Here is a 27,298-nt window from a genome sequence, read left to right as displayed (position 1 = left end):
AATGACTCAGGCTCAGGTACACTCGGCTGAAAAACAGTATAAAGGGGTACTGAAGGGGCAAGAATAAATCAACGATTTCTTTTTTTTCCATTTCTCCGACAGCACCAGAATGGATTTTCAGGACACGCTGGACAGCGAGACGAGCACATCCCAAATAAACGCGTCCTGCCAGTTAGTCAAGTGTCCATCACGACATTTATATGTAGTCACATCGGTTTTAAGAAGCATGTCTAAACTAGAATTCCCAGGCTCCCATCTCCAGCATTAAGAAGCAAGCAGAATACAACCCACTTCCGTCAGTCAGAGCACGTTTTATTAACAGAGAAAGAGCACGATTTGCCTTGTTAACCTCGCAGGGGGAGTTCAGATCCTGGTAAGCACCACTCAGGTAGTATACCATGGACTGGGTTATGAGGAGGAGGCAAAACACAGCATTATTACCAAAAAGTCCTCACCGACAGCCTCCCTGCCCCCGTCCCCAAAATGTATTAAAGTCTCCAAATATACAAATCTAAAAATATGGTACAACATGTAACATCAAGACTCAAGTTTGTTTTTGTAAAATACGCTTTAAAACGTACGAAGCATTTCTCCCCCTCTCCTGATTCTGTCTGTCTCCTGGACTTCTAGCTCCTTCTCTGTCTTTGGGGGAGAAGGAGGCTGACCGGTACCCGAGGCGGGGGCTATAAGGCTTTCTCCGCAGACCGCCTGTGCTGGCTCCGGACGTGCCCCTCACTGCTGGGGGGCACCTCCTTTGGTAGGTTCGCCGAGCTAGTCTTCCCCGCCGTTTCAATCCAGGGGTGCTGAAGGACCTGGTGGGCGGTGTAGCGCTTTTTGGGGTCCACCACCAGCAACCGGCTCACCAGATCTTTGGCAGCTGTTGAGGTGAGAGAAGGAGGGGGAAAGAAGTGAATGCAGGTGCCTCCGAAATGGTTCTCCCCACGCAGGAGATAAGAACACAATCATCCGTGTCAGCACCACCCGAGCTACGCTGCAGCCGCGCTGTCCCGCAGAACTTTCCGTGATGTTGGGAACCTTCCAGGTCTGCACTACCCACTGGGCGTCTGAAATCCAGCTAGCGAGCCCGGGGAACTGAGCGTTTCTTCTATTTACTTTCAGCTACTCTACACGTAAAGTTCCGTAGCCACGTGCAGCTACGGGCTACCATGTTGGGACAGCACAGCTCTAGAGGACGACCGTTCGTTTCTAGAGTCACAGGCCAGGCCCCACCCGTGATAGCCACGGCGCCCAGTGCAAGGGAACAAACGGGGGCCACCTACCATATGTCCATGGATCTTAAGTTGTGAAATCGATCGTCGGGCTGTTAAGTAAAATACGTTCAATCGCCTAGGTTGGTAAATATGCCTTCACATTGACAAAACTGAGAAACGTGTGAAAGAAACCGGAGTAAAAAAGAGCACAAATTCAAAATGAACTTCATTTTCTGCCCAAGACCATGACTGCTTCTAGAGAGATGTGGTGGCAACTGGTGGGCCAGGGGGCAGGCGAGGCGGAGAAAAGATTTCTCCTCCTGGGACTTGCTGGCTCTCCCTGGCCAGCTCCCTGAGCCTCCTTTTCAAACACGTGAGAACCTTTCTTGGGGGATGACCCTTGGCTCTCGATCAGCTGCTCAGCCACCAATCAGCCCCGCCTCCACACCCCTGTCCAACCACCTCTTGGGCATGGAAGCCGCAGGATTTCTCCTGCCCCACCCACTTCAAGCTCCGCCCACAAAGTGCCCTGGTACCCATCCAGCCAGCATCACTCCGTCAAGGTCCTCAAAGGACTCAGCAGGGAGCAGGTCAGGTTTAAACTGGAAATTCTCAGACTCACATGGACAGGTGTGGACAACTGGACACCTGGCCACATGTCCAAGGTCTCTCTACCCCTCTGAACAGGCGCCCCTTGGCTCACTGTGGGGAGTGGCTGGGAAAAGAGGTCTCCCCAGTCTTGGGAGTGGGCCTGAGCCATTTGGCCAGGGGATTCTGGGGTCCTGATTCAGGGATCTAGAAGGGTGGGGATCTGGGCTCTGGGGAGACACATGTCCTTGGCTCCAGAGTCTCCTCACTCTGTGGGGCAGGTGTAACCAGAGCAGGGCCCTCTAAGGTATGGGGCTCAGGACAGGGGCCACCACACCCAAATCCAAGGACACTGCTGCACAGAACTTTCTAAAATGATTTTCAGCTCTTCAGTTCCCAAGTCGCCGTTGGCTTGATCAGCTCAAGACCCTCACTCCACCATTTTTTCAGGAAAAAAATGAAGCTTTCTCCTTCCCTCATCTCCCACCCCCAAGTAAGGAGACTGAGGCTGGGGGTGAGGGCAGTTTGATAACTAATCTTAGATGACGTGGTCGGAGGAAAATCGAGTCAAACTAAAGTTATCACTGCTACGTTTTAAGCTAAAGACTCAAAGACTCAAACTCCCTGAATGTCTTGTTCCCAATTCTACAAGGGCGCTGGGCGATACCAACCAATCAGTAGCAAAAAGGGGGAAAGTTGCATTTGAAAGGGCCAAAAAGACCCCACGTGCTTCTGCTCCACTGAAAGTAGTTGAGGCCTTCACGCCCTACCTGCCAGAGCCCCTGTGTCCCACGTATACCCCTCCAGGACCCCTGGCTGTTCACGAGCGAGATACGCACTCCTAGTCTGTTCAATTCACAGCACGTCTGTATACGAGAGGACTTGGATCTTTCCAAATGAGGGATCTGCGTTGTCAACATTCTTCCGTTCTAAGGGTCCTCCGTTGCCTTAAGAAAAAGTTATCTAGTGACTGCAACCAGCGGTCAAACTTTTTCACTGAACCTAAAGCAAGTCATGTTTTCAGAGTGCCACACAAAGAAATCTTCAGGAAGCTTCCAGGAGACAAAGGAGGAGGCACCTGGCAACGGCCCGCGGCTGTGCCCAGTTCTGTAGTGGGCCCTCTGCGCGTCTCATTCCACACCTAAAACCTGCTTTGCGGTCAGAACCCAGGACAGGCTCCAGCTCCCACATCCCCTCTCCTCCTGCTCGGGGAAGCCCCAATCTCACCGTCAGAAATATTGTCCCAGTAAGGGGCCAGGAACTCGAAGCGGCCCAGCTGGATGATGTTGAAGAGTTCGTCCTGGTCCCGCTCTGGGCTGCGGAAGGGGGGGAAGCCACACAGGAGGATGTAGAGGATCACGCCCGCGGCCCACATGTCCACTTCCAGCCCGTAACCTGTGCGACAGGCAGAGACACAAGCGAAACGGAGGCCAGGCTGGGTCAGAGCAATTTGGCACGACTCGGAGCAATTTGGCACGACTGTGACATCCGACCGCATGATCGAGGACACATCTCCATGAAGAGAGTATAGACATCAGAGTTCGGGGGTTGTCGAACACACGTGGTAACTCGCATGTGGCACGAGCAGTGATCTAGTCACCCTGTAGCAGGGTCCCCACTATATTAGAAAAGTTAAAACCTTCACCAGAGATGTTTCGAGAAGGCTTGGTCTGCACCAGCAGCCTCTATGTCCTAGGCATTCATCGTCTCCTCACAGTTAAAAAGTATTTTTACTGGGGCGCCTGGGTGGCTCAGTCAGTTAAGCATCCAACTTGGCACAGGTCAGGATCTCACGGTTCGTGAGTTCGAGCCCCGCGTCGGGCTCTGTGCTGACAGCTCGGAGCCTGCAGCCTGCTTCGGATTCTGGGTCTCCCTCTCTCTCTGCTCCTCCCCAACTCACAATGTCTCTCTCTCTCTCTCTCTCTCTCAAAAATAAATAAACATTAGGAAAAAATTTAATATGTATTAATATAAATTTTTTTACTGACTCTCTTCTATGATTATAAAAAGACTGACATTACTACCTGTATCTCCCATGAACACACGTTTCACACTTATATTTTCTGTAATAAAATTAAAATCACATTGTCCATATCTTATACCTTATTTCACACACTTAATATATCATGGTATTTCCTATATAGGAATTTCCCATAAAGAACATTTAAAAATCTTTAAGGAATATGATTTCTAAGAGCTGTTAGTATTCCCTGGATATAAATCCTCTCTGATGTAATGTACGTGTTCCCCAATTTTTTTACGCTGTAAGTAATTCTGTGGCGAACATCCTTACCTATTAAATATTTATGCACCTCTCTTAGTATATGCTTGAAATAACTTTCTGGAAACTAAATGCGCAAAGAAATAAACAATAACGGTTTTTGCTAGAACTGCCCAGTCGTCGTCACAACACTCTGTAAACAGCAGTATATACATCTGCAAACACTTTACAACTTTTTACCTTTGGAAAAAGAAAACTGTCTGCAGCTGTAGGTTGGAAGTTATTCCAAACTAATAATTCTTATGAATTCATTATTAAGCCCCAGAGCAATGTTGTCAAGACAAATCAGCAGAAAATTATTAGAGAAACAAATCATTCCTGACCTCTTTCTGGCCCACTTCACTGGTCTTTGCTCAGTTCTGTTCTAGAATTCCTGCTCAGGAGGGTCTGGTTCGGCTCAGCCTCCCATCTTGAAATCTGCCCCCTGCCCCCGCCGGCCTCCATGACGTAGTACTTTCCTCTTCCTCTTCCTGCCTCCACTGCCTTGTCCCCCGCTAACCCCTCCTTCTCTCGCTCATCCCCCAACTCCTGGCCTCCCTCCAGACTCTTCCCCCAGATGCCCTTGCTGGTACCACGAGGGGCTCGTTACCTCACCCGCTTGGGCTGCCATTCCTGAGTCGAGGAGTCTCAAAAAGGCACGGCCAGCCCAGGGCTTGACCTCCCCGCCAAGTGGACAACCCCAAGTGTCCATTCTCACATCGCTACCAAGTCGGTGCATTTAAAATTTTAACCTATCCACCCCATCTCCCCAGGCAGCTTTCTTTCTAACACCCGACCTTAGCTGGAACCAGCACCAATGCCGAGGTTTCCCTAAGCGTCCAGGTAGACTGTCCGCTTCCCTTCTTCTCTTACCCAGCTCATCGACACCTCCACTAACATCGTCTCTTCTGCTCAGCATTCTCCACATCGCCATGGCTACTCTGCCTGGCCACGCTGAGTCCAAATTCCTCTCCTCAGCCTCCCCACTTGGAGAGACCCCAGGCTCAACCCCATTAAGCCAACTGAACTTCCCTCTGCAACACTGAGAAGACCAGTCTTCTTAATGTCTCTACCACCCAATCCCCACGCACATTCCCATCTCCTTGTCTTACCTTTTCCCCATGCTGCTGCTGGGAAACTCTCTCCCCTCTCCCCACCGGCCCCACAACCCGTCCAGAGTCTCCCCATCTTCCCCACCGGCCCCACAACCCGTCCAGAGTCTCCCCATCTTCTCCACCGACCCCACAACCCATCCAAAGTTTCCCCATCTTCCCCACCAGCCCCACAGCCCGTCCAGAGTCTCCCCATCTTCCCCACCGACCCCACAACCCATCCAGAGTCTCCCCATCTTCCCCACCGGCCCCACAACCCGTCCAGAGTCTCCCCATCTTCCCCACCAACTCCACAACCCGTCCAGAGTTTCCCCATCTTCCCCACCAGCCCCACAACCCGTCCAGAGTTTCTCCATCTTCCCCACCAGCCCCACAACCCGTCCAGAGTTTCCCCATCTTCCCCACCAGCCCCACAACCCATCCAGAGTTTCCCCATCTTCCCCACCAGCCCCACAACCCATCCAGAGTTTCCCCATCTTCCCCACCGACCCCACAACCCTTCCAGAGTTTCCCCATCTTCCCCACCAACCCCACAACCCGTCCTGAGTTCCCCATCTTCCCCACCGGCCCCACAACCCGTCCAGAGTTTCCCCATCTTCCCCACCGACCCCACAACCCACCCAGAGTCTCCCCATCTTCCCCACCAGCCCCGCAACCCGTCCAGAGTCTCCCCATCTTCCCCACCGGCCCCACAACCCATCCAGAGTCTCCCCATCTTCCCCACCGGCCCCACAACCCGTCCAGAGTCTCCCCATCTTCCCCACCAACTCCACAACCCATCCAGAGTTTCCCCATTTTCCCCACCAGCCCCACAACCCGTCCAGAGTTTCTCCATCTTCCCCACCAGCCCCACAACCCTTCCAGAGTTTCCCCATCTTCCCCACCAACCCCACAACCCGTCCAGAGTCTCCCCATCTTCCCCACCGACCCCACAACCCACCCAGAGTCTCCCCATCTTCCCCACCAGCCCCGCAACCTGTCCAGAGTCTCCCCATCTTCCCCACCGGCCCCACAACCCATCCAGAGTCTCTCCATCTTCCCCACCGGCCCCACAACCCGTCCAGAGTCTCCCCATCTTCCCCACCAACTCCACAACCCATCCAGAGTTTCCCCATTTTCCCCACAGCCCCACAACCCGTCCAGAGTTTCTCCATCTTCCCCACCAGCCCCACAACCCATCCAGAGTTTCCCCATCTTCCCCACCAGCCCCACAACCCATCCAGAGTCTCCCCATCTTCCCCACCGACCCCACAACCCTTCCAGAGTTTCCCCATCTTCCCCACCAACCCCACAACCCGTCCAGAGTTTCCCCATCTTCCCCACCGACCCCACAACCCATCCAGAGTCTCCCCATCTTCCCTACCAGCCCCACAACCCGTCCAGAGTTTGCCCATCTTCCCCACCAACCCCACAACCCGTCCAGAGTTCCCCATCTTCCCCACTGACCCCACAACCCATCCCGAGCTTTCCCATCTTACACACGGGGCCTAAATGGATCTCTCTCAAAGTGCCATGGGGGCTGAATGGTCATTCACGTATTTGGAGCCATATAATAATAATAACAGTCTCCTTTTATACACTTTACAATGTGTCACTAAAAACCGTTCACTGGATCTTCATACTGTATATACAAACCAGTAATAAATATTACTCACGGGGTTTGAAATGGGACACCTTGTTCCTTAAAATGCAAGGTTGGTGGAGAAATCTGTAAGCTGCTTACCATAAGAACCACTTCAATGGTCTCCCATTAGAGGCATCCTGGGGCCAGTGGCATACATGGCCTTGCTCACTTGAGTTCCCAGCCAATTTTCCATCATCTCACGATCCTGCCAATGTACACATACACACACACACACACACACACACACACACACACACACACACACAAATCCCTTCTCTACGAGGGCTGCCCCGATGAGGAAAAAGTCCATGTGCTTTGGTCAAGATCAGCTTCAAATATTCCCGTTAAAATCCAAGTGCCAGCTGGGTGCCAACACGCTGAGATTTTCGACTGCTCCGTATCGAAAAGTGGAAAATATGCAATATTCAAAATAAAACATCCGTTGGTAAGGGAGCTAGCGTCCCACGGGGCAATGTATAACACCTACCTTTCTCGGAGAGAATTTCAGGAGCTACATACGTCGGAGTCCCACACACGGTGAATATAGGTCTCACTACATGCTTTGCAAGGCCAAAATCAGCCAGTTTCAAGGTGGTAGATTTGTCCTCATTTCGCTGAACCTGTCAGAACACAAAACCCCAAATCACCAAAACCGTGATGAGAGCGAAGAAGGAAAGCGAATGAGACAACAACCGTGCAAGGTCAGGATGAGCAAACAAGAAACCTAGAGGAGCTCGTCGTCGATAAGCCCAACCTGACTGCAGGGACAGGTGCTCGCTCACCTTTTCAACCAAGAAACGAAGGAGTTAGACTCCCCATGCTGTCCAGCATGGTAGCACCATATTGCCACCGATGGCTATTCAAATCAAATCAAACTGAAAATATAGCGTCTCAGATGCACTGGCCACCTTTCAAGTGCTCAAGAGCCATGGATGGTTAATGGCTACCATATTGAACGGTGCAAATACAGAGCGAACATGTCCATCATCACAGACACTCCCACTGGGCACCACTGAGTTAGCACAAGGATCAATGATTTTTTGAGCACCGACTAGCTTTAGGGAGGACTAGAGAATTCCTGGCGGGTAATGCAGAGTCTGGGCAGAAGAAAAAAAGAAAGGGGAAGAAGAATTGGAAGGAGAGAAGCAGACAAGCAGTGGAACAGGCCCTAATTTGGGGGCAGCGGGAGGCGTTAAGGACCAAACAGACCCGGAGTCTTCAATTCCGAATCCCAGACTTGCCGCTGGATGGTCGTGGACTGATTTCTTTACTAATCGAAGCCTCTGTTTTCTCATTTGTTTAAAAAGAAAGGGGGGGGGGGTGGTGATCGTTTCCAGCAGGAAGGCTTATGTCAGGAGTTCCATTCAGTGTCCATAATCTACCTTGCAAAGTTCTCATCTAGAGAAACCAACGGTCCCAAGCTGCCGGGGGCTGAAGGGTCCCCAGGATGTTAAAACTGGGACAGCCTCGGGCAAACCAGGACGAGGTGGTTGTCCTTGTCTGCACGTGATGCAGAGCTAATGCCACTGAACTGTGATTTATTCCTGCGTATGTGAACCGATACACTGGGCTCTGTTGACGTTTTTCCCGAAGGCAAAAGAAGTCAGCTCTGATTCTCCCTTGAGACCCCATTTCCATCGGGTTTTAGAGAAGGGCAGAATCAGTCATTTTGAGAACACAGAAAAGACGGCCACCCTCACCACTTTGAAATGAGTGCGGAGAACCGCTGCCCTCCCTCTGTCCTCGTCAAAGGGGATCCCGCCTGAGTCTCCCTCTTTCAAACAAATCCTGGTGACTGGCTTTCCGATGGCTGGTAAACCCATTCCCACCGCCAGGTCAGTGAGTCCTGTCCTCCTTCACCCTCAAGGTCATATGCGTGCTAGATGATGTGTTAGGAAGAGGCGGGGCTTCACCTAGAAGAAATGAATCTCAAGAGGTGAGCATAGCCGGTGTTTGGACCACCCCGCAAGACCGGATAAAGGTACAGACATCGTGTGAGGGGGCAAAGCTAGCCTATCTTGCAGCAAGTAAACGATGCATTGGTTCCCTCCATGCTATGGAGGCCGTTTTCCACTTTGCGGAAGGGTTGAATCGGGCACATCAAAACTCCAACCTTCTTCCATACGCGCTGTACCCAAATAAGCAATGCAGAAAGGCAGCCCGCAGCAGGTCTGTTCGACAAACACATCAGACAATGTTAAGACTCAAGCAGTTGCCTTCCCCATAGGAGTCTCACCTTGACGAAGTCCCAAGCCACCAAGAAATAAAGGCACAAGCCAAAGGGTCCCACAGCCCCTCATTCCCAGGAGGTGGGGAGCGAAGCACGCCTGGGCGATACCTGCCTGCTTCCCACTCCTCTGGCTGACGCGGCTCGGGGCCCCGCTTGGGCCCCGCTCTGGGGCTACCCCTGGCCGCCTCTGTGCACACCTGGAAGATGCTGCTTCCACCTCGGGAAGGTGTTCCGAGCCCCTTTAGCAGCCTTGCCAGCCAGCGATCACTCTGACCTCATTTTGTCACGGCCAGAAGGCCGCACGGCCTCCACCGGGGAGCTTTGAAGGGCGGATTCTGCGAGCGTGGGATCTTTTCCTCCGGCCTTGTCTGCCTCTTGGGAAAGGTGCCGGCAGCCCGCACAACCACATCCTGCCCGGCGCACTGCCTCCCAATAGAAAGGACAATACTTGGGGCTGTCAAGGTCTCAGGCCCAGAGGAGAATTCATCCATAAGAGGGAAGAGAGAATAGTGGAGTCTTGAAAAACAAATGGAAGAAGTCCAGCTCTTACAAAGAGTAGAAGAATGGTCGCCAGGGACTGGGGCGGGTGGGGTGGGGGGTGGGGGGATGGGGCACCGGGAAAGGTGGTCCAAGGGTACCAACGTTCAGTCATAAGATGAATATACTCTGGGGGCCCTGGGTGGCTCAGTCAGTTAAGTGTCTGACTCTTGATTTCGGCCCAGGTCACAATCTCACGGTTTGTGAGTTCGAGCCCCGAGTCAACTCAGAGCCTGCTTGGGATTCTCTCTCTCTGCCCCTCCCCTGCTTGTTCTCTCCCTCTCTCTCTTTCTCTCTCTCTCAGAATGAATAAACAAACTTTAAAAAAAAAGTTAAATATGTTCTGGGAATCCAAGGTACAGGATGGTGACTGTGGGTAATAATTCCATATCATGTACTTGAAATTTGCTAATAAACATCCTTACCAAAAACAAAACAAAACAAAAGGTAACTCTATGAGGTGATGAGTGTGGGAATTAACTGGATTGTGGGAATCCTTCCACAATGTATACATGCATCACGTTGAATACTTTAAGAATATTACTATTTAAGAATATTACTATTTTATTTGTCAATTATACCTCAATTAAGCTGGGGGGAGAAATTAATGCATAGTTTTAATTAAAGCATAAGTTTTATTAAATATAAGATTATATACACTTACATTTTGGGGTTTTTTTTTCCCAAGGCAAGTTCTCAATAAAACTTTCATTTTCCACTTAAAAAACAAATTAAAGGGCCACCTGGGTGGCTCAGTCAGTTGAGCTTCCAACTCTTGATTTTTGACTCAGGTCATGATCCCAGGGTCGTGGGATCGAGCCCTGTGTTCAGCTCTGCACTGAGTGTGGAGCCTGCTTACAATTCTCCTTCTCTCTCTCTCTCTCTCTCTCTCTCTCTCTCTCTCTCTCTCCCCCTGCCCCTGCTCACATGCATGCATTCTCTCTCTCTCTCTCTCTCTCTCTCTCTCTCTCTCTCAAATTAAAAACAAAACAAAATTTATGGCCCCTATTGCTGTCTTGAAACCCAGATAGCCAGCCAGTGTTCTGGGGATCTTGGTCACACAGCAGAAATGCCCCAGGGACACAGCCCCTAGAGGCACCCTTCCTGGACCCAGCGCCATCTAAGGGGTCCATGGCAAAAGCCCTTTTTTGTAACAACTTGGTAAAATTCAGAGTTGAGAGACTAGCTCTGCCCCCTCCTGGCAGAGGTGTGCCTCTGGTCCCCCTGCCTCTTGGTTCTGCGGGGCGATGGCGGGCAGGGGGGTGATGGCAGGCAGGCGGGGGGAAGGCTTGGGCGGGCTTCCTCATGGTCTGCACGGAAATAACCCTTGGCGGGAAGAGTCAGTGTCACAAGCACAGACTCGGAAGCCCCCCTGCCAGGGTTCAACTCCAGCTCAGCATTTACTGTGTAACTGGCTAAGCAAGCTGCCCTCTCTGTGCATCCACTTCCTCATTTGTAAAGTGAGGGGTGAATGGGATGTGTAATGACAACTTAGTGAATTCAGATTTCGAAGGTGCGGGGTGCCTGGGTGGCTCAGTCGGTTAAGCATCAGACTGTGTCTCAGGTCACGATCTCACGGTCCATGAGTTCGAGCCCCGCGTCGGGCTCGGTGCTGACAGCTCGGAGCCTGGAGCCTGCTTCGGATTCTGTGTCTCCCTGTCTCTCTGCCCCTCCCCAGCTCACGCTCTGTCTCTCCTCCAAAAATAAATAAAAATTTAAATATATATATATATATATATATATATATATATATATATATATTTCTAAGGTGTTATAAACAGCGCCTGGCTCCTAAGAACCACGACACGAGTGTTTGTGAAGTAAACCCTATTGTTTTCGCCTTTGTGACCTCTTGGAGAGCAGGACTGACTTCTGGCAAAATGGAAGTACCAGAAGCCGTCCTTGATATTTTCCCTCTCCAAACCAGGCACGGCCCTGGGCCATTCTCTGCTCCACCCCCCGGTCCCCACTCTTACATAGAAGCTGACTGCTCAGGGCACAGGCCAGCTGAGCAGTTAATTACCGAGCGACAGTAAAACAGGGGACAAGCCTGGCTGGTATCACCCCAGGCAAGAGGCTCCTTGAGGCCACCTCTGGGTGGAGCGATTATCAACTTGTTTGCGGGCACAGGCTCGCACATCTCTACTGGAATAGGGGCGAAGGCCCCCAGCGCTCCCAGCAGTGTTTGGGGGGTGCCGAGGGCAATGGGAAGATTCCAGCTCTCCCTGAGCCCCAACAGAGCCAAGGGCAAGGCAACACCGAAAAATCCGGGGCAGGCAGCGCTCCCCGGTTCCGCCAGCATTGAGTAAGCTCTCCGAACTTGCTCTGGATCCTGCCAGTGAGCTTACATCTCTGTAAGCAGAACGTGTGTCTTAATTACTGAGCCTGAGTCACCCCGGGGCCGCCTAATCAATGCCTCCATAATTAACCTAACTGAAGGGGAAGTCACAGACGTAGACAAAAACTTGATTCGGTTTTGCTCTGCGTATCGAGACGGATACAGCCCGGAAGGAGACAGGGAGGTAATTATCAGAGTAACCTAGACTAGAAAATCTAATTTGGAAGGGAAGGACAAAACATAGTGCGGTGCCGAGAGTTTCCAGATGGATCATCTACATTAATCACATTTGCTGGGTAATCGCTGAGAAAAATACGTCCCTCACAAACATTTGTAAATATTCCCAACCAAATGATCAGCAATAAAAGCATTTGGTTGATTTAATAGCCCAAAATGAAATACGTAGCCCCATGTGAAAGAAACTATCCCCCCCACCCCAACTCCAAAACCTGGCCCAACTGAAGGACCCACCAGATTCAACATGGTGGAGAGGCCATCTTTTATTCTGGACATTTATTATATTAGATGTCCAGATGCTGATGCCGACAGTTTCATACACCAGATCTGTGTTTTACATTATTTCGTGGCCTTTCTGAAACATATTATGCTGCCCCTGGCCTCTTCCCGGTTTCGTGCCGCTCTCTTGGCCACAGCAAGGATCACGCCCACAGCACCACCAACAGCAGGCGCTGGGACTCGGGCGTGGTTAAGATCTGTGGGGCCCCTTGTCCCTTCCAGAAAGTGGCTCGAGACCACTCGTGGTTTTAATTCCCCGGTCTCCAGCTTCTGCTGTCAGCAGGGATGTCACAACCCTTCAGTCGCACATCCTCAGTGGGACTCGAGGCTTCTCATTTATGTCACCTACATGAGCAGCTTAATTGCCTTTAAGATCATGCACTGACTGTGTGAGTTTTGTTTTGTTTTGTTTTGCTAACAGGCACCTACCATTCCTGGCTTCCGAGCAAGACCTATCATAATCTCAAAATCAAATGAGTGACATCCTCCCGGGATAATTCTTCCTCCTGGCCTCTGTGGGACTTCTGAAACCACCAGATCTTTCCACCCAGACAGGAGCTTGTACCAAGTACTGTTTGCCCCTGATTGAAATCTCCACCCGGAAAAGATTCCACAACTTGATCCAGCAGTTCAGCCCATTAATGGCCAGCGTGACTTGTGAAGAGGTTCACCCCTACGTTGATGCCAAATTCCACCCCCTACCCTGTTTTCTAAGCCTGCCCTCGGGGGTGATGCTGAAGAAGGCCACGGTCCTCCCAAAGATGGGAAACCGGTATCACGATCCCCAGGTCACCTCTGCCTTCTCTAACTTCACATCCGAGGATCCTCACCTGATCCTGATAAGACCTACCCTCCTGGCCATCACCCCTTCCTTGCCCCCTCCCACACTAAGTTCACTGCTTGAACCAAGAGCACTGTCATTGCCTGAGGGCTGGTTAGAAATCTAGGCTGGCCCAGATCCATGCATGTCAACAAGACCCCGGGGCGGTGCGTGTGCACAGTCAAGTTCTGGATCGTCTCCCATTTCCTCGATGCCTCTTTTAACAAAGAACACCCAGGAATGAACACTACATGCCAGGTGTGTTTTCATCAGGACAGTAGACCTCAGGCCTCTCGGTGGACGGGACACTGGGTTGCCATAAAGACGGCCAGAGAGGGGCACCTGGGTGGCTCAGTTGGTTAAGCATCCGACTTCGGTTCGGGTCGTGATCTCATGGTTCAGGAGTTCAAGCCCCAGGTAGGGCTCCTTGCTGACAGCACAGAGCCTGCTTGGGATTCTGTCTCTCCCTTTCTCTCTGCCTCTGTCTCTCTGCATGTACGTGTGCATCTCTCTCTTCCAAAATAAATAAACTTAAAAAAAAAAAAAAAAGACAGCCAAAGACTCCACTCAGTGTCCCTCTCTGATGCCCCTTCCTCAGAAAGCGTTCGCAGTGGATCAGAACATGTTACTTCAAATTATGCCGCCTTGACATATTGATTCTCTTGAGCTGAAGACCCTTGAGAAACAGCAGGGACAAGAAGTACTCTCTGACCTTCCCCTTTCTACTTAAAAGCAGGACACAAAGTCTCCGGTGAGGAAGGTGCCCTCCCTGCCCCAGGGCAGACCGCTGTAAATCACCAGACGCTCTGGCCAGGCCAGAGAGGCGCTGAGAAGACTCCGCATAGAAACCTTCTTAAACAACTCCTGTCTCCCGCTAGTTCTCCCACGATTTTACTTTCCGTAACTTGCTGCTCCTAAAAGCCTAAAAACCCCTTTTCCTTTATCTTGGCACTTCTCTGAAGTCGCACTGTCCCTTTAAGATGCTTCTAAAAGCCCCTAATTCCAACTCGCCATTTGGGTTACTCATCGCTGAATTTCTCCCACATGTGAATGATGCACACAGGCCCTCTGTTTTTCTCGTTAATCTGTCTTTTGTCAACTTAATTTCCAGGGCCCTGCTAAAGAACCCAGGAGGGTGGAGGAAGAAAGGTTTTATTCCTCCCCTACACCTCAGGGGGCGAGGTTTGGCTGAGGGCCCACCACAGCCCCAGTGCGCACATCTGAACTTGTCTCACCCACATCTCCATTTCTCTATATTCTGGTCCATCGAAACCCGCGGCCCCGGGTCGTGTTCCTTCCTGGGCTGTGTTTTCAGCCGCCCTCCAACCGCCAAGGTATTAGGGATGGATTTGCATGGCACGGTGCCATCTGGACTGCCGATCCGTCTGCATCCGTCACCTCCTTTGCCAGCCACGCCAAGGTTCCCCGATTTGAATCCAGGTGGTCCATGTTATTTACATAAGCAGCCATAAACCATCTGGATGGTCTCAAAGATTCAAGAGAAATCCTTCTTTTTCCGAACAATGAACAGCCTCCTCCCCTTCAAAATGGTACCTCCATTTAAATGCGATCTTGTAATGTTCACCTCCGAACAGAAGGTGGCAGCAGAGTACAGATGGTAAACAGAAAGTAGCTACCGTAAGAAAAACTGAGGGGGGGGAAGCCTACTTAGCTGCTTCTTGATCCTTCAGGGTCCTTCTGGCCTCTTCCCTCCAAGGTTCCATCTTCGACTGGCTATGTGGACTTAGATAATCTTAAAAACCAATTCACACTGAAATACCAATGCCTAAAATCAATTTACGTGTCAACAGCAAAAGATACCGTAACACAAAAGAGTGACTGAAAACGTTAGTGAAAACAAAGTCTTTCCTGGGAACTGTCACATGACAGGCCAATGATAGGCCTTCATCCTAGTTCTTTTCTACTTAATTAACATCTGATATGCATCCCACAATTGTCTGGATGCCTACTGTGTGCCAGGTACTGTTCTAGGAACTCGGAATAGGGAACGAAACAGATAAAGTCCTCGCTCTCATAAAGCCTTCTTTCTACTGATAAATAATGTTCAAATGAATATGTGATACGTGTTATGATATGTGTGATATGTGAAATGATACGTGTTATGAAGAAGAAAAAGTGAACTAAAGGCTGTGTTGTGCAGTGTCGTTTCTACTAACCACGTGTGGCTATTTTTAAACAAGATTTAAAGCTCAGTTCCTCAGACACCCAAGGTCCATTTCAAGTGCCCATGCAGTGGCTACTGTACTGGGCAGTGCAGGGATAAGACATTTCCATCATCACAGAAAGTTCTACTGGACAGTGCTAGAACTGACAGTGACAGGGGCTGATATTTTAAATAGGAGAGTTAAGGCAGAACTCACTGAGAAAGGGACGTCTGAAAAAAGTCAAGCATGAGCCATAATCCGAGGAGAAAGCTTTTTGGGTGGAGGAAATAGCAAACGCAAAGGTCCAGGGGCATGCTTGGCCTGAAGGAGGGACAGCAAGCAGGGGCAGAAGCAGAGTGAGTGAAGGCGTCAGTGTTCGGAGTGGAGCTTTCAGAGGAAGCCAGAGGCCATATCGTGCAAGACCTTGGAGGCCACAGAAATGACCTTGGCTTTTATTCTGAGTGTAACTGAAAGCCAGTGATGGCCCTAAGCAGAGGAGTTACAGGGTCCGATTTACATTTGGAGAAGATCACTCAGGCTCCTTGAGGAAGGTGGCCTTTAGAGGAAGAAGGAGGACCGGCAAGGAGGCTACTGCAATAGTCCCAGCAGGAGATGATGGTGGCTTGGTCTCGGGTGGTAGAGGGGAGGTGGGGAGAAATGTCCCACCTAAGGGCGGAGAGAAGACTTGAACGGGGAGGGTGGGGAAAGGGGCTCCAGGGTGACTCTGAGGTTCCGGCCGTGAGCAGCTGGGTGGGTGGAGGCCCCATCTTTGTGACAGAAAAGGGTGGTTTCGGCACAGTAGGGGGTGAGCGCCTGGCTGGAGTTCAGGACAGAATGGAACGTGGAAAACTACAAATGGTGAGTACAGACACGTTTCAGGGTGTGTGTGTGTATGTGTGTGTGTGTGGTTCATAAAGTGGGGTAACAGCTGAAGGGGGATGTGGAGAAGACAAGGTTTCGTTTTCTTAAGTTGGGAGAATATTACGTATGTTTTTGTGATGACGGAGCCAGCCTCTGGGTTAGAGAAGTCCGGAGAGAAGCAGGTTCCGGGTGAAACCCAGCTTTTGACATCCTGGGAGCGAGACGCCCATGACATCAGACAACCAGGTGGTGACCTGAAGTAAGCGGCCAAATGGGAGCCCACCCCGTGTGACCCAGGAAACATCTCCAGCTCACCAGCCACTCCTCCACCAGCGGGGCGGGCCACATCTGCACCAGACACTGGACCACACCCCAGGTTCCGCGGCCAGACGCTCTCAGCTGGGGGACCTCCCGCAAGCCCCTCAGCCTAGTGTAGCCTCAGTTTCTCCACGTGTACATGCAAGTAACGAAGCCTTCCTCAGAGTTGACCTGAGAGTTCTATGAAACTGCAAGATGCAGACAGCAGCGAGCAATGTGCCACAATCACGTGACAGGAAAGTTCTAATGGGGTGTGGGTTCCTGGGGGGGGGGGAGCACAGAGCAAAGAGTCAACGGCACAGCGTAACACGTACAGGCAGGGGGGTCCTCCACCACCACCGCCCCGGAGATACCTGACTGTCTGGAAACATCTTTGCCTGTCACAACTCGGGGGATGCTATTGGCCTCTGGCGGGCGGATGCCAGGAGGCTGCCAAACCTACGATGCCCAGGACCCGCCCCCGCAGCACGGTCATCCTGCCCAAACGCAGGCACAGCGGCACAGTTGAGAATCCTGGTGGAGAACGACAGAAATAGGGCCATAAACATCAGGTTCAGACTAGAGTGATGACGCCCTGGCAGAGGACACGACGGAGGTAAGCAGCAGGATGCTTTCAAACAAATGCCCGGACTAGCGTGTGATTTCCGCACTCTGCTGTCTCTTCGTATGGAAACACAAAGACTGCGCTCCTCCCCACCAGCTTCTCGGTCTCCCCGATACCGGAACCCGCCCAGCTCCCCGACTCTCGAGGAGCAAAGTCCACACTTGGGCATAGAACTCTCCAAGGAAATCATTCAACCCAAAGTCAAGCAACAGAACCGTCGAAGGTCTTGCAAAGATGCGAGAGGCTGCACGCATCTTGTGGAAGAGCTCAGAACTAGGACTGAAACTACCTGGGTCTCGGTTTTAGCTCTGCTGCCTCCAGAAGAGCCAGATGGCCTCCACCTTGCGTTTTGCTGAGCCCGTCTAAACGAAAGCAGGCTGAGAGGAAGTTTTGGAAAGCATTTGAGAGACGCCTTGTCCCACAGGATGAGGAGGCCCAACTTTCCGTGAAGTTGGGAGCTTCCCAAGAGATCCAGAGAAATTACCCATGAAGTTTGGGTGATTCTAGAAACAGGTCTGGCGGGCACGTCTTATCTACGGCTTCCTGAAGGGTATAGTCTCCCAGATTTGCCCTACAACCAGCAGTCCCTGAGACCTCCTAAGAGGGATTAGAATCATCCCTATAATCCCACAATAGAGATGGAGAAAAAAGGAGGCCACCCCAAAAATGGCCTGGAGCCAGCCCCATGCTGAGCGGCAGAGGGACCCAGAGGGGCCCACGTGGGTGGTCCCCCCTCCCCCACCCACTCCAGGAGCACACTGTCTTCAGTGACCTCAAGAAACAGCTGGTGGGTGGTTTCTACGTCCCCACCCAAACCCTCCAAACAGGGAAGGGTACCTAAGGGCCTGGCCACTGGGCAGAGTCCCCAAGAGAAAGCACAAGTGAACATCTCCAAAGTGTCCTAGGCTAGGAAAATGGGCGTTTTGAAAGTTTCTCATGCCCCATTCACTGTACCTGGTCGGGGGGCCGAGGTGAGGCTAAAACACAGGCCACGGCGTAAGCAACAGGGTGGAAACGTGTAGTGGCCAAAGACCCATACTCCCCGCAGGGCCATGTGACACGGAAACATAGACAGCCCTTCCCTAACTGGCTGGCACAGGAAGATACACAGGCCGGCAGGGCCTGCTGGCTGGGTCACCTCCTCCCTAGCTGTCCTGCCGGCTCTAGAAGACACAGAAGTCTGCAGAGGCAACGCACCGTGTGTGCACCCCGTCTCCAGGCACAGCCGGTTCCCAGGTCCATTCTGAGCTGTAGGGCGGCCACAGCTCGTGCCCCCCCTCCCGCAGGCTCCCCTTCCTTCCCACAGAACCCAGACTCCACCCAGCTGCCAGGCAACTTGCACGAGGAAAGGTGGGCCCATTGTGACTGGGCCCAAGTCCATCACTGCGACCATGCCTCTTTTCCAAGGGGGGCCCCGTGATGCGTCCTGGCCAATGAGCTAGAACGGGGGGTGTGCCGAGGGGGCAGATTCTCTTCGACTTTCAAAAGGGAGAAGGCCAGCAAGAGTCTACCCCCTACTTTTCCTGCCGTTTACGTGGCTGTGACAATGCGATCCGTGGAGAGCGGTAGACATTTGGGGGCCCTGAGAGAAATGGCAAAAACGGCCTGGACGTGCTTGACCTGCTCCATTAACCATCCCCGTAACCGCCTGTCTCCAAGCTTCTGGTCACGTGAGACAACTAGAGGCCTCCACTGCCGGAGCCCTTGCTCCGCAAGGTGTGCTCTGTGGACCCTTAGCATCCCCTGGGCCTTATTATAACTGCAGCGTCTCAGGCCCCTGCCCACACCCACGAAATCAGCATCCGCCTCTCATCAAGATCCAGGTGCCTCCGGTGCACAAGACGGGTTGAGAAGTGCTGATTTACCCCACTGTAGTCAGGTGGTCCTGCCACAGCCGGAAGGTAGGTCCGCTGTCACCAGGAGAGCCAGTCAGGGGGTCCTCTCCGTCTCTTTATCCGCTCCTCGGCCCTTACGACGCGTCTGGCTCCCCTGGACGCAGACGCAGGCAGTACCTGCATGGGCACACATCTTTGTGTTCCTGCTTCCAACTCCCTCCCAGAAAAAGCTAACAAACCGACATAAAACACCAAGCCCACAATGACAGGGCCACGCACGTAATTTGTCAAACTTCACACGGTCGAGGTCCTCCCCAGTAAAGAAAGCCAAAGTTATTAGAAACAGAATTATTATTGTCATGGTCGCCATTATTTATTCATGGGCCTCCAGGGGTACCCTGGGATCTGACAAGGTCAAAACATCAGAGACGGTTCCCAGAGGGCCAATTTAGCATCTTGAGAAGGCACCTGGGGCCAAATGCCTGGGCGTGCTGCCCTCATAGATTCTTAGACACATCGTCCTTTAACCTGATTCCATATGTTCTATCCAACCGGCTGAAAGGCTTCGAAGGGTTCTGTCCAGACACGGAAAAGTGGACTCTCCTTGCCAATGAAAGGTTGGGGAGGGATCAACAGTATCCACACACACACAGAATGTCCTGAAGAGATTTACCAACTTGCTTCTCCAGGGGAAGGACATTTCGAAAACAGAGATTTCTAAGAAACTTCACGTCAGATCCTCAAATGGCTCACAGGCCATCAGTCTCTTGGAGCGACAACAACACACATGAACACAAGTATTGAGAGGACAACAGACTGCTGGAATATTTACCTTTACTAAATGATTTGAACTTCAGGACTCCTTGGGGGGAATGAAGTCACAATTTTAGAAGAGATTCAACAAGGTTGATAACTATGAATCAGGTTTTAAAGGTGCTTCCATTACTGATAATCTACTGTCTGCAGTATATTAGGAGACATCGACCGTTGTAGGTGACTCTTTCAAAAGGAACAGACGAAAGAAAACCTCGGTTATCAAAATGACCCAGTATCTAGAATTGTGACGACTTAAATCTCCTGAAACTTCCGGCTCTGTGGTCAAGTCATATATGTGGGTTCACTCTATGGACACTTTTTATTTTCCTGGAAACTGTTCACATGGAGGCCAAGAACCACTCTCATGGATACAAACCTGAAGTCGTAACTCTCAATGTCTCTTGTGGAATTCACCCTGGGGTTCTTGAGATGAGTTGTAGCTCTTATAAACCCGTCTTCTCACCGATGTGATCAATACTGGCCAATGGCCTAAAGGCTTGTATCACTGTGCTTTTGCTTTAGTGACTTCGTGTGATTGCTGAAATCCCCATTTCTTGATGGTGCTGAGTATACCTTAACAAGACACGCTTCCTAGTCCTCCAATTTTTAATTAATGCAACGGGTGTATAAATGCATGTGTGAATGCCTGGACCATTAAGGAGAGGACCTGGACACCCGTCTCAGATGCTACGGGGAAAGGAGACGGAAACTGGAGCTGGGACAGAGAAGTCGTGTTGCTGGCGAGGGAGAACCGCGCACCGTGTAACTGCTAGCAGAGCACTGATCGCTGAGTCCTTCTTGCACATCAGAGTCGAAGTGGGAAAAAGAACTTAGAGAACTAGAGCACACAAAGTGACTGGACAGGGTTATTTCCGAGGGAAAATGGGCAAGATGTGCGTTTGCCCGTTTTTTGAATGTTTGTTTATTTTTGAGAGAGAGACAGAGTGTGAGTGGGGCAGGAGCAGAGAGAGAGGGAGACACAGAATCTGAAGCAGGCTCCGGGCTCTGAGCCATGATTTTTAACCTTCCATATCTTCCTTACCACCCTTGGGGACGTCGGTCTCTGATCTGTCCTAGTCACATTTAGAAAATCTAGAAAAGTCTGCTCCCTTCCCAGAACCCACGAGAGGCCAGAAAGAGCACCACCTTTATCCTTGGTGAGCTGGGACCTGTCCCCACACCATTTCCCCTGGACTCCGAGGGTCTCTGCTTCAAACACTTCAGGGCGACAGTGCCTGCCGCCTAGCCCCTGCCTTTCAGCCCGTTTCCAAAGCCAAACCCTGCCCTTCTGTGGGACAGATGACCTCAAATGGCCTGTGCTCACATCTGACATCCCCTCAGTGTGTCCCCCCCCCCAACACCCTCAGCTTTCTTCGCCGCGGTGTCTCAGTTGTTGGCCGGAAGTAGCCAACATTAGCCACTCCCCAGGCTGTGTGGGCTGCTCCAGGCCTCCTCACCTCTCTGGCTCCTGTCTGCCCCCTCCCCTCCTCCCAGGGCCCAGTCAACACCACACAGCACATTCCAACCCCACCAAGGGAGCACACGCTGGCAGGAGAAGCAATTAACATTTCTGCAAGCTGGAAATTCTCATAATTAAAACTTCTCTTGCAAGATCTCAGGAGTCGAGATAACCCAAGGGGAAGAGGCGTCTTATCAGGACACGTGATCGGTAGAGAGGGATAAACTCAGTAATACAGGCCTAAAATTGTACCCTGGGGCCGAATTATTAGACACAAATATTTCTGTTGATTAAAATAACATGAGAAGCTTGCTATAGTCCTAAGGAGCTCTGCACACATTCAGAAAGTCTCTAAAAGAAGCAACAGTTATAATCACTCATGGAATCCGAAGTTAGTTCTAGCGTGAAAGCGCTTTCCTAAGTTTAGCAAAGTCAGGTCTTAACTCAGACTGTAGCCATCCGCTGAAGGACAAAGAAAGAATCACCTTGATAACCCAAGGCTCCGTACAAGTGCAAAACACTAAATGAAGGGCACCTGAAGAACATTAATTGATGAACAGTGGCCAGCCTGGTCATATTCAGGAAGAGTAGATCTTAGAAGACCAGGCAAGTTTGTGGCGTGTTTATCGTACCAGCAAATTTAGAGAGGACGACCTTCTAAACCCAGACCACAAGTCCACTGTCAGATCCAGCACTATCCAGAGCTCTGTCTGAAAAGCCGATAAACACTGGCATTAGAGACCATTTAGACTTCTGACATGACAACACGTTGAACTTGACTCACCCAGAAACAGAACCAATATGGCCTATAAATGCGACAGACCTGTTCATTTTCAGATAAATGCAACCTGACAAACTGCAGGACAGAAAAGATATTAAAGTATTTCACAAAAGATGGCTCAGATATGTATCTCCTTGCAGTTTCTGAGGAGCCATACGACCACACACACACACACACACACACACACACACACACACAAAAGGTTTTATTAAAAAAAAAAAAGAAAAGGAAAGAAAAAAAAGGGAGGGGGGCACCTGGGTGGCTCACAGGTTAAGCGTCCAACTTCAGCTCAGGTCAAGATCTCATGGTTGATGGGTTCAGGCCGTGCGTTGGGCTCTGTGCTGACAGCTGGGAGCCTGGAGCCTGCTTCGGATTCTGTGTCTCCCTCTCTCTCTCTGCCCCTCCCTGGCTCATGCTCTGTCTCTCTCTTTCTCTCAAAAATAAATAGACATTAGGGGCGCCTGGGTGGCTCAGTCGGTTAAGCATCTGACTTCGGCTCAGGTTATGATCTCGCGGTCCGTGAGTTCGAGCCCCGCGTCAGGCTCTGTGCTGACAGCTCAGAGCCTGCAGCAGCCTGTTTCGGATTCTGTGTCTCCCTCTCTCTCTGACCCTCCCCCGTTCATGCTGTCTCTCCCTGTCTCAAAAATAAACGTTAAAAATAAATTAAAAATAAATAAATGAATAAGTAGACATTAAAAAAACATTTAAAAAAAAGAAGTGGGCTTTCTTTGAAATCAGAAAAGGGAGAAGGGTCTAAATACAAGTTACAATCCATACCAATAAATAAGTCATGTACTGAGACTGAAAAATGTGCCTTTCAGAACACACACATACACACACACACACACACACACACACACACACACACACTTCACTGCCCTTAAGGGCACTAAAAACACACCTGTACTGACATGTAAATCCATGAAGGGTTGCCAAACGACTTCTCAGAGGGAGTTAGCCTGTCCATGCGAAACATTCCTTGCACTTCTAATTCCTCAAGGAAAAACTTCTCCCTGAAATCTAAACCGCTGCTTTCTCCATTTTAAAAACTGCCAACGAGTAGGGGCACCTGGGTGACTCAGTGGGTTGAGCGTCTCACTCTCGGTTTCGGCTCAGGTCACGATCTCGCAGTTCGTGACTTCGAGCCCCCGCATCTGGCTCTGCGCTGACGGTGCGGAGTCTGCTTGGGATCCTCTGCCTCTTCCTCTCTCTCTGCCCCTCCCCCACTCACTCGCTCTCAAAAATAAACAAACAAAAAATTACAAAAAGTAAAAACTGCCGACAAGTGAGTCCCTTGACACAAGTTAAGAGCCTCTGTGGCTCAAGAGATGAGCTGGTTCAACACATGGTTCCGGGACCTTGTTGAGAAGACGCGAGCTTAGATGACTGACCCCAAAAGAAAACAATCCTATAGGATAAATTATGTCAGTCCACATATTCAAGAACCTGTATCAGCGTTAGAATGCTTTAGTAGGCATATGCCCAAAATGCTCAGCTCAGGGAGGACCCACCCGGGCCTCTAAGCAGAATCTCTTCTGCTTAGACAATTCAGTAAAACATCAGAGGCTCATTCCAAAGCGTCCGTTATAAACAGCGCACGGCACACCACACACGGAGAACACCGGGGCTCAGACCCAGAAGACGGAAGAAGCAATCAGGAATCAAGTGAAGAGAGGAGGAGAACACTTCCCTAACGCCGAAGGGAGATTTCTTCAAAGGGAGCCATCGGATAGTAATGCAGATCTCTCAGGCGACCAAATTGCTTCTTCAGTTCTCTTAAATTCAGGCAAAACCAAGGTTGCTTGACTGGGTGGTCAACACAGGCCTCATGTCGCCAGCTAATTGGCTGGATTCACTCGGTATTTCTGTTGCGTGTGGGAGCAGTTTACAGACAGATGAATGCCCCGTGGCAGCATGTTCCCAGGCTGGGTCTACGGCCACGAAATGAAAGCAAGCAAGCTCACGTGCTGCCAGAAAGAAAAAGTAACGTGGCTCATCGAAATCGTGTTCCCCATTCCCAACTGCTCTATCTGCAGCAATGTGGCTTTGGATGCCTGCTCCTGACATCCACCTTAACGTCCGAGTCATTTCTAAAGCACGACAGTCGCCACCGCTGATGGAATGCTCGCTGTTGTGCGGGCAGCGTGCTATGGTCCGAGTTCACTCATTCATCTAAGATTCAAAGAAGGCCCACCATGGGACAGAACTGTTCTGGGTTTGGGGGTAAAGTCTGAATAAAACAAAGCTCCCGCTGGCATAGAATGAGCTTTCCAGTAAGAGGAGAAAGAAAACAGAAGAATAAATAGGGGATGTATCAGGGGGTGACCAGGGCTACGAACGAAGTAGGATAAGGGTCCCAGAGGGTGACCGTGTGAAAGCATGCTGTCCTAACACAGACCACCGGGAACACACGTGCCGTTCAGAACACTGCATTTACTAACTCGCTGCTACAAGAGAGAATGCACACCACGGGGAGCCAGGCATCCAAATAAGAGGGTGTTCAAAGGACTTACCTTAGGATTTGGCTTGTTAGCTGACTTGGGGGAGGGGTCGAGAAAGCAGGATTTTGCTCTGAATGGGACACTGTCAGGAAGGGAGGGTGGTTCTACAATTCGGTGTCTTAGTAATTCTTACCAAGGAGAGGGGAGGAATGAAATGAGGCAGCCCCTCCTACTAGCTGACGGGGGCCTTCCTTGTGGTTTGGGCAATCTTGGTTTTACGTGCATTTGGGCATGATTATAAAGGGTTCTTGCTTTTGTCTTAACCCATCTTTATCTGACGGTGGTGTTTTCGGAGCCTATTTACGTGAACCAGGAGAACACCACGGCCGAGCTGAGCGTGCGAGGCCAGCTCCCGGCCACCAGGGCCTGCTCTTCCCTTTCCTGTGCCCCGTCTTCCTCCAACCCTGCCAGACAAGTACTATTGCTATTTCTCTTTCATAAATGAGGAAGCAAAGGCCCAGAGAGGTGAAAGACTTATCCTCCGGCAAGCAACTCAGAAAGCCAGGATTCAAACTCGGGTTATCTGACTCCAGGGCCAGCCTCTTACATCCACCTCACACAGGGGGCGCCGGTAGATACCCCCCCACCCCAGACCAGGCGATGCGCAAATGCCCGAGAAATTAAGTCCGCCTGGTCACTGTCAAGGTGAAAGCATTTTTCTCCCAGGAATGAGAAAGCATGTCCCATTTTATCTAAACTGGAAGGTTTCTTTTTCAATAATCATCAACCCCAACGCATCTCAGCAGCCTGTGACCGACGACCGGGCTTTTAAATACCGGAACGAGAATGCTAAGGCAGCACGAGGGCCACGTCCCAGGATGCGGGGGAGAACCGCTAGGAGGCGTACTTGCCGACCGCCAGGCAGTCAGGGCTTACCAGCAGGTTTTCGGGCTTGAGGTCCCGGTGGACGATGCTCTTGTCGTGCAGGTGCACAAGCGCCCGGCACAAGTCCATGAGCATGAGCGCGGCGTCGCGCTCGGCGAACTTCACGCTCTCGATGATGGCGTCGAAGAGGTCCCCGCCCTGCACGTACTCCATGATCAGGTAGATCTCCGCGTCGGTCTCGTACACCTCGTGCAGCTTCACGATGTTGGGGTGGGAGAGGCTCTGGATGATCAGGATCTCGCTGTCCACCATGTCCTCCTTGCCCTTGAGCTTGGACTTGTCGATGATCTTCATGGCGTAGGCCTGCCGCGTCTCGCGGTGCCGGCACTCCTTGACCACGGCGAAGTTGCCGTCCCCGAGCACGCGGCCCGCCTCGTAGAACTTGTGCACGTCTGCCGCCAGGAGGCCCGCGGGCCGCCGCTTCCGGCCGCCCCTGGGCTCCCGGTCCCCGCGGGCGGCCGGCTTCCTGGGCCCTGACGCGGCCGCACAGGTCTGCTGCTCCCGGTGCGCGTCCGGCTCGCCCCCGCGGGGCCCCGGCGGCGCCTCCGGGTCCACCGGCTGCTCCCTCCGCGGCCAGCCGCCCTGCCTGCTCCCGCAGGCGCTCCTGGCCTCCCTCCTCGCGTCCCGCAGCCCCTCCTCTCTGACCGGCGGCGCGTCCCCCGGCTCCCTCCTGGCCTTGGCCGCAGCCTGAGCGTGCCCTTCCTGACCTTCGGGGTCTCTGTCCTCCTTCTTGTCTGGGTGTCTGCCGGGCTTCCTGGGCTCCTGGGTAGGGTTCCTGGGGCTGCTCCTGTGGCTCTCGGCCCTCCCCCCTTCCTCCCCGGCTGCAGGGTGGGCCTCGGGCGACCGCCGGCAGCTCCTGGTCCTCACCAGCTTCTCGGCCGCCGCCTCGTACCTGTGGCTCTTCCCCAAGTCCAGCTCGCTGGTCCCCAGGGACAGCCTCTCCCTCTGCAGGCCCTGCTGGAGCTCCCTCTCTCGCCTGCACTTCTCACACCGGATGATCTCACCCGAGGTCCTTTCGATCTCCACGCCCAGGTGCTTCTCGCCGCTCGCAGGTCTGTCCAGAGCGGCTTCCCTGGGCGGCCTGCTGGCGGGCTCGGGCTCCCGCTTGCCCCCGACCCACTTCTTCTGGGGCCTCGCCCTGTCCTCCGGCGCTGGCTCCACGGGGGCCTGGCCCCGATGTCCGGGGGCCGCCTTGGACGCGCCAGCCTCCCCGCGGCCCTTGGCCGCGTCGCTCTCCCCACAGTGGTGACCCCCTCTCAGAGCCCTGCTATAGAGCCTGCTTCGCAGCCTCGGAGAAGGGGCCCGGCTGTGCTGGGTCAGGGTCAGGGCCCGGGCTTTGCTGGGGTAGAGTTCTTCTACGGCTACCTGAATGTTCTTCAGGGTTAACGGTTCTTTGCCCATGGCTATGAAAGCATCCCCTTCCCTGAAGAAATCGGAGACGCTCCTGATCTCCTTGCCCTTGAGGTTAAAGAGCTTCCTCACGCGATCGTTCTTCCATCTGGGAAAGCCCAAGGCCTCGGAGACGTCCGCCAAGAGCTGCTCAAAGCTCTGCACCGACCGTCTGTTGAGGAGCAGGGTGACCTTCCGGAGCGGGTGCCCGCCCAGCTTCACCACGGTCACCACCCTGGGCTTCAGCGGGCTGCTCTCGGCGTGGACGGGGTGGAGGCCATTCTGAGGGCCGAGCACGGGCGCGACGGGGCCCCGCGGCCCCAGGAGTGGTTTCTCCAGGTTCCCGCGGCCCGCAGGCAGCCACGTGCCTTGCAGCTTCCGCACCGTGATTCTGGAGCTTAAAGATTTTAGAGAATGGTCACACAGGCTTCCGCGTCCTGCAAGAGGA

The 27,298-nt window shown here is 52.1% G+C and overlaps 1 protein-coding gene across 1 annotated transcript; it reads right to left on the bottom strand.

Annotated features, from left to right (window-relative positions):
• Positions 1–291: 291 nt before the first annotated feature.
• On the bottom strand, positions 292–27,298 carry DCLK3 (doublecortin like kinase 3). Its single transcript, XM_023260780.2, has 4 exons — positions 25,453–27,298; positions 7,283–7,415; positions 3,027–3,194; positions 292–877 (listed from the first exon to the last, which is right to left on the bottom strand). The coding sequence occupies exons 1-4, from the start codon at positions 26,860–26,862 to the stop codon at positions 684–686; spliced, it is 1,905 nt and encodes a 634-aa protein (XP_023116548.1). The 5' UTR covers positions 26,863–27,298; the 3' UTR covers positions 292–683.

This window comes from Felis catus, chromosome C2 (genome assembly GCF_018350175.1).
Source record: "Felis catus isolate Fca126 chromosome C2, F.catus_Fca126_mat1.0, whole genome shotgun sequence".
NCBI lineage: Eukaryota > Metazoa > Chordata > Mammalia > Carnivora > Felidae > Felis > Felis catus.
Note: the sequence above shows the minus strand (reverse complement) of the source record. Positions and strands in the feature narration are given on the sequence as shown.